The 7500-nt window shown below is 43.8% G+C and overlaps 1 protein-coding gene across 3 annotated transcripts in view; it reads right to left on the bottom strand.

Moving 5' to 3' along the window:
* The window catches only part of cntrob (centrobin, centrosomal BRCA2 interacting protein), a 44102-nt gene that overhangs the window by 36316 nt on the left and 286 nt on the right, over positions 1-7500 (bottom strand). For all 3 annotated transcript variants that reach the window (XM_082145881.1, XM_082145883.1, XM_082145882.1), the window contains exons 2-3: positions 147-350; positions 1-64 (exon numbers count right to left, since the gene is read on the bottom strand). The exon at positions 1-64 is cut by the window's left edge and continues 141 nt beyond it. In XM_082145881.1, the coding sequence (XP_082002007.1) occupies positions 1-64; positions 147-346 (264 nt within the window). In that variant the 5' untranslated portion in view covers positions 347-350. The remainder of the gene's footprint in view (positions 65-146; positions 351-7500) is intronic.

The raw sequence follows: 7500 nt of genomic DNA, 5'->3' as shown, positions 1-7500 counted from the left end.
GGGCGTGGCTACGGTGGCCCGGAGAGCAGTGAGGTCAGGAGAGGAGAGGGCGAACGACACCTGCCTGGCACAGAGAGAGAGAGAGACAGTCAAAACTCATGATCTCATTATTAGCCTATAAACGATTGATTGTGATTTGTGCGTACCTGGCGGCGTGACCTCTGACCTCCTGCTGTCGGCTGCGCTGTAACGAGCTGTAGAGGTCAGAGGTCACCTGACGAGAGGAGGAGAGCAGAGAGAGAGGAGAGGAGGGCCATGAGCGAGCGAGAGCCGGGAGAGAGGAGTGATGAAGAGGAGCATCATCATCATCATCATCATCAGGAGGAGGAGCTCGGCTCACAGACATCTCACTGCACACACACACACACACACACACACGATGACACAAGCTCTGAACCAATGCTACAATTTTCTAAATGTCATAATCATTTGTTAACAAACCAGTATTCATCACTTCTATGAGCTCACTGGTTCTGCATTAAATTATTACATTGTTTAAATTAATACATTTTTCACTAACTGTGATTGTACATTTCTGAAATACATCATTCTGACAGATCCTCTGATATCAGATAACTGTAAAGCTGCTGTGAAACGGTGTGTTGTGAAAAGCGCTATACAAATACATGTAATTAAATTGAATATACACACAATCACACACACACACACACACACACACACATATACATACAGTATTTATAAACACACATACACATACATATACACAAACACACACACACACACATACATATATACACAATAACACACAAATACAAACACACATATACACACACACATATATACAAACACACATACACAATAACACAAATACAAACACACATATACACACACACATATATACAAACACACATACACAATAACACAAATGCAAACACACACATACATATACACAAACACGCATACACACACACATACAAACACACACACACAAACACACACACATTTAGATACATATATACACACAATAACACAAATACAAACACACACATATACACACACACATATACACAATAACACACAAATACAAACATATACACAAACACACACATACATATATACACAATAACACACAAATACAAACACACATATACACACACACACACACACACAATAACACACAAATACAAACACACATATATGTATACACAATAACACACACATATACATACAAACACACACACATATATACAAACACACACATATACACATCAATCAATCAAGATTTATTTGTATAGCCTAGCGCTTTACAACAACCTTCAGGTATCCAAAGTGCTTCACATAATAGAATAAAATAAACATAATGTCATACAATAAATACAACAGTAAAATCCCGAAAAAAACACGAAAAGGAAATTGCCACACCACTACTATGTATTAAAAGCCATTCTAAACAGATGGGTTTTGAGTTTAGACCTAAAAAGAGTTTCATCTGCAGTTGTATGCATATCAGGGGGTAACGTCTCGGGACAGCGAATGCAAACGCCTGATCACCCCAGCGCTTATACTTCGACCTTGGGACTTCTAAAACCAGTTGATTTGAAGACCGTAACGACCGGCTGTGCTCACGCAGGGTTAAAATCTCAGTTAAGTACTCCGGGGCCAGGCCATTTAGGGCCTTAAAAACGAACAACAAAATCTTAAAATCTATTCTAAACTGCACTGGAAGCCGATGTAAAGAGTAGAGGACGGGAGGGATGTGTGCACGCCTAGATGGATTTGTAAAAAACCAAGCGGCAGCATTTTGCACAAGTTGAAGTCGTGAAATAGAGCTTTGATTTAACCAACATAAAGAGCATTACAATAATCCAACCTCGAACTAATAAAAGCATGAATCACCTTTTCTAGATCATGCCTGTTAAGAAAAGGCTTAACCTTAGCTAGAAGACGAAGCTGGAAAAAACTCATTTTGACAAAATTGCTGATTTGCTTGTCAAATTTCATGTCGCAATCGAAAGTAACCCCCAAATTTCTGACAGCAGGCTTAGGTTATGGAGCCAGAGCCCCCAAACTCACCGCTGAACCGCTTGGGTTACCGAAGATGATACACTCAGTTTTTGCTTTGTTTAAACTAAGAAAATTTTGTGACAACCACATCTTAATATCATCAATACAACTAAGTAGGAAGTCTAGTGCGACATTATCATTCGGTTTTAAAGGCAAATAAATCTGCAAGTCATCAGCATAACAGTGAAAGGACAGGTTGTGGTTTACTATAATACTCCCTAACGCCAACATATATAAAGAAAACAAGATTGGGCCAAGAATTGAACCCTGGGGTACCCCACAAGAAAGAGGAGCAGCTGACGAGGAGCATTCACCAATCATAACAGAGAAGCTCCTATTTGCTAAATAGGAGCTAAACCATTGAAGTGCCAAACCTCGAATGCCAACACAATGCTCAAGGCGAGAGAGGAGGACTGCATGGTCCACCGTATCAGACGCCGCTGTGAGGTCCAAAAGCACTAAAACAGCAGGATTCCTGGCATCCACAGACAAGGCAATATCATTATGTACTCTGAGCAGTGCAGACTCAGTACTGTGATGTGATCTAAAACCAGACTGAAATTTTTCAAGGACAGAATTTTTCTGCATAAAGGCTTGTAACTGTATAAAAACTACTTTTTCCAAAACCTTTGACAGAAAAGGCAGATGAGAAACAGGTCTAAAGTTAGATAACACTGAAGGGTCTAGATGTGGCTTCTTAAGTAGGGGCCTGACCACAGCATGTTTAAATGCAGCTGGGACACAACCTAGACTGAGACACAAATTAATTAAAGTGAGTAAACTCGACCCAATGGCGCTATTAAAAACTTCCTTCACTATCCTGGCTGGGACAATGTCTAACGGACAGTAGGTGGGTTTCATGTGTTGCACTACCTCAGAAAGCAGCGTAAGCGAAACTGGCTTAAAATCCTCAAAAACAGCAGAAAGCACAGGAGCAGCCGGTACAAACACGCGAGTACAAACACGCTCAAATCAGCACTGCAGTTTTGCCTGACAGACGCTACTTTGTCAGTGAAATAACCGAGAAATTTCTCACATGTACTAACTGAAACCTCTGTCGGATCAGAGGTGCATGGATTCAACACAGAGTTAATGGTATTAAATAAAACTCTAGGTTCATGACAACTGCTAGTTATGACCGAAGAAAGATAGTGCATCTTCGCCGCCTTCACAGCCTTCTGGTATGCGGCTAGGCTGTCCCTTAATAAACTCAGTGATGAAAATAATTTGTCCTTCTTCCACCTTCGTTCGGCTTGCCTACAGTGTTGCCTAAGGGCCCTTGTGGTGTCATTTAGCCAAGGATCCACCTTAGGTTTAATAGATTTAGTCCGAAAAGAGCAATAGAGTCTAGAATTTCAGTGCTTGTGGAAAGAAACACAGAAAGAATATTATCTGGGGATGAAGGAGAGACCAGACCATTCATTGTGAGCCCAAAAATGCAGAAGCAAACTCTACACCTAAAGAGGGTGTGATGCAGCGGCGCCTAGAGGCTGAGGAGACAGGTTTACTCTACACCTAAAGAGGGTGTGATGCAGCGGCGCCTAGAGGCTGAGGAGACAGGTTTACTCTACACCTAAAGAGGGTGTGATGCAGCGGCGCCTAGAGGCTGAGGAGACAGGTTTACTCTACACCTAAAGAGGGTGTGATGCAGCGGCGCCTAGAGGCTGAAGAGACAGGTTTACTCTACACCTAAAGAGGGTGTGATGCAGCGGCGCCTAGAGGCTGAGGAGACAGGTTTACTCTACACCTAAAGAGGGTGTGATGCAGCGGCGCCTAGAGGCTGAGGAGACAGGTTTACTCTACACCTAAAGAGGGTGTGATGCAGCGGCGCCTAGAGGCTGAGGAGACAGGTTTACTCTACACCTAAAGAGGGTGTGATGCAGCGGCGCCTAGAGGCTGAGGAGACAGGTTTACTCTACACCTAAAGAGGGTGTGATGCAGCGGCGCCTAGAGGCTGAGGAGACAGGTTTACTCTACACCTAAAGAGGGTGTGATGCAGCGGCGCCTAGAGGCTGAGGAGACAGGTTTACTCTACACCTAAAGAGGGTGTGATGCAGCGGCGCCTTGAGGCTGAGGAGACAGGTTTACTCTACACCTAAAGAGGGTGTGATGCAGCGGCGCCTAGAGGCTGAGGAGACAGGTTTACTCTACACCTAAAGAGGGTGTGATGCAGCGGCGCCTAGAGGCTGAGGAGACAGGTTTACTCTACACCTAAAGAGGGTGTGATGCAGCGGCGCCTAGAGGCTGAAGGGACAGGTTTACTCTACACCTAAAGAGGGTGTGATGCAGCGGCGCCTAGAGGCTGAAGGGACAGGTTTACTCTACACCTAAAGAGGGTGTGATGCAGCGGCGCCTAGAGGCTGAGGAGACAGGTTTACTCTACACCTAAAGAGGGTGTGATGCAGCGGCGCCTAGAGGCTGAGGAGACAGGTTTACTCTACACCTAAAGAGGGTGTGATGCAGCGGCGCCTAGAGGCTGAAGGGACAGGTTTACTCTACACCTAAAGAGGGTGTGATGCAGCGGCGCCTAGAGGCTGAGGAGACAGGTTTACTCTACACCTAAAGAGGGTGTGATGCAGCGGCGCCTAGAGGCTGAGGAGACAGGTTTACTCTACACCTAAAGAGGGTGTGATGCAGCGGCGCCTAGAGGCTGAAGGGACAGGTTTACTCTACACCTAAAGAGGGTGTGATGCAGCGGCGCCTAGAGGCTGAGGAGACAGGTTTACTCTACACCTAAAGAGGGTGTGATGCAGCGGCGCCTAGAGGCTGAAGGGACAGGTTTACTCTACACCTAAAGAGGGTGTGATGCAGCGGCGCCTAGAGGCTGAGGAGACAGGTTTACTCTACACCTAAAGAGGGTGTGATGCAGCGGCGCCTAGAGGCTGAGGAGACAGGTTTACTCTACACCTAAAGAGGGTGTGATGCAGCGGCGCCTAGAGGCTGAGGAGACAGGTTTACTCTACACCTAAAGAGGGTGTGATGCAGCGGCACCTAGAGGCTGAAGGGACAGGTTTACTCTACACCTAAAGAGGGTGTGATGCAGCGGCGCCTAGAGGCTGAAGGGACAGGTTTACTCTACACCTAAAGAGGGTGTGATGCAGCGGCGCCTAGAGGCTGAGGAGACAGGTTTACTCTACACCTAAAGAGGGTGTGATGCAGCGGCGCCTAGAGGCTGAGGAGACAGGTTTACTCTACACCTAAAGAGGGTGTGATGCAGCGGCACCTAGAGGCTGAAGGGACAGGTTTACTCTACACCTAAAGAGGGTGTGATGCAGCGGCGCCTAGAGGCTGAAGGGACAGGTTTACTCTACACCTAAAGAGGGTGTGATGCAGCGGCACCTAGAGGCTGAGGAGACAGGTTTACTCTACACCTAAAGAGGGTGTGATGCAGCGGCGCCTAGAGGCTGAGGAGACAGGTTTACTCTACACCTAAAGAGGGTGTGATGCAGCGGCGCCTAGAGGCTGAAGGGACAGGTTTACTCTACACCTAAAGAGGGTGTGATGCAGCGGCGCCTAGAGGCTGAGGAGACAGGTTTACTCTACACCTAAAGAGGGTGTGATGCAGCGGCGCCTAGAGGCTGAAGGGACAGGTTTACTCTACACCTAAAGAGGGTGTGATGCAGCGGCGCCTAGAGGCTGAGGAGACAGGTTTACTCTACACCTAAAGAGGGTGTGATGCAGCGGCACCTAGAGGCTGAGGAGACAGGTTTACTCTACACCTAAAGAGGGTGTGATGCAGCGGCACCTAGAGGCTGAAGGGACAGGTTTACTCTACACCTAAAGAGGGTGTGATGCAGCGGCGCCTAGAGGCTGAAGGGACAGGTTTACTCTACACCTAAAGAGGGTGTGATGCAGCGGCGCCTAGAGGCTGAAGGGACAGGTTTACTAGCGGGTGGTGGAACACTGATCTCAAATCTAATGGGGAAGTGATCTGAGATACCAGATTCTGTTATTTCTCCAAGTGAAACTGAGAGCCCGTGTGAGATAATGAGATCCAAAGTGTGGCCAAGTTGATGTGTCGGCCCTTCCACACATTGATTTAGGCCAAAAGAATTTAAAAGAGTTTTAAAATCATGAGCAAGTGGGTTTGAGGGACAACACACATGAATATTGAAGTCCCCACAAACCAAAAGCTTGTCATATTTAGGAACAACATCAGCTAAAAACTCAGAGAACTCGTGTATAAAATCTTTGTTTGGCTTTAGCTAGAAGCATACATACATATATACACAATAACACACATACATAACATATATACACATAACATACAGATACACACACACACACATAATAACACACATATACACACACACACACATACATATATACACAATAACATACAGATACACACACACACATAACATATATACACAATAACATACAGATACACACACACACACACATACATAATAACACACATATACACACACATACATATATACACAATAACATACAGATACACACACACACACACAATATACAGTATACACAATAACACACATACACACACACATATATACAAACACATACAGATACACAATAACACACAAATACAAACACACACATACATATACACAAACACACATACACACACAATAACACACAAATACAAACACACACATATACACAATAACACACAAATACAAACACACACACATACATATACATATACACAAACACACATACACACACAATAACACACAAATACAAACACACACACATACATATACATATACACAAACACACACACATATATACAAACACACATACATATAAACACAATAACACACACATACATATACACAAACACACATACAAACACACACATATACAAACACACATATATACACAATAACACACAAATACAAAACACACACATACATACACAAACTCACATATACACACACATACAGACATTGACATACAAACACACACACATATATATACACAGACACACACACACACATACACAATAACACACAAATACAAACACACACATACACAAACACACACATACACATACATATACACAAACACACATACAAACAAACACACACATACAAACACACATATACACAATTACACACAAATACAAAACACGTATACACAAACATATACAGACATACACATACAAACACACACACATATATACAAACACACACATACATAAATAAACACACACACATACATAAGCACAATCACACACACACATAAAAATCACACTCACTCTCAATCACGCGAGTTCATAATATGAGATCATGTTTATGTAACACAGGTCTAATTCATACATTTATTAAACTTAAATAAACTTCTCACACATGAGCAAGATCATCATTACTAAATATGAATCGTTTATTTTGAAAAGCCAATAAAATCCTGCGTTTCCATGGCAACAGCAGCAGACGCTCTTCAATCATGTTTCTATGGTGAAATATGACGGACACCTCGAGAACGGCATGGATGAGGTGTTCAGTT

Source organism: Leuciscus leuciscus (genome assembly GCF_965113295.1).
Source record: "Leuciscus leuciscus genome assembly, chromosome: 18".
Classification (NCBI taxonomy): domain Eukaryota; kingdom Metazoa; phylum Chordata; class Actinopteri; order Cypriniformes; family Leuciscidae; genus Leuciscus; species Leuciscus leuciscus.
Note: the sequence above shows the minus strand (reverse complement) of the source record. Positions and strands in the feature narration are given on the sequence as shown.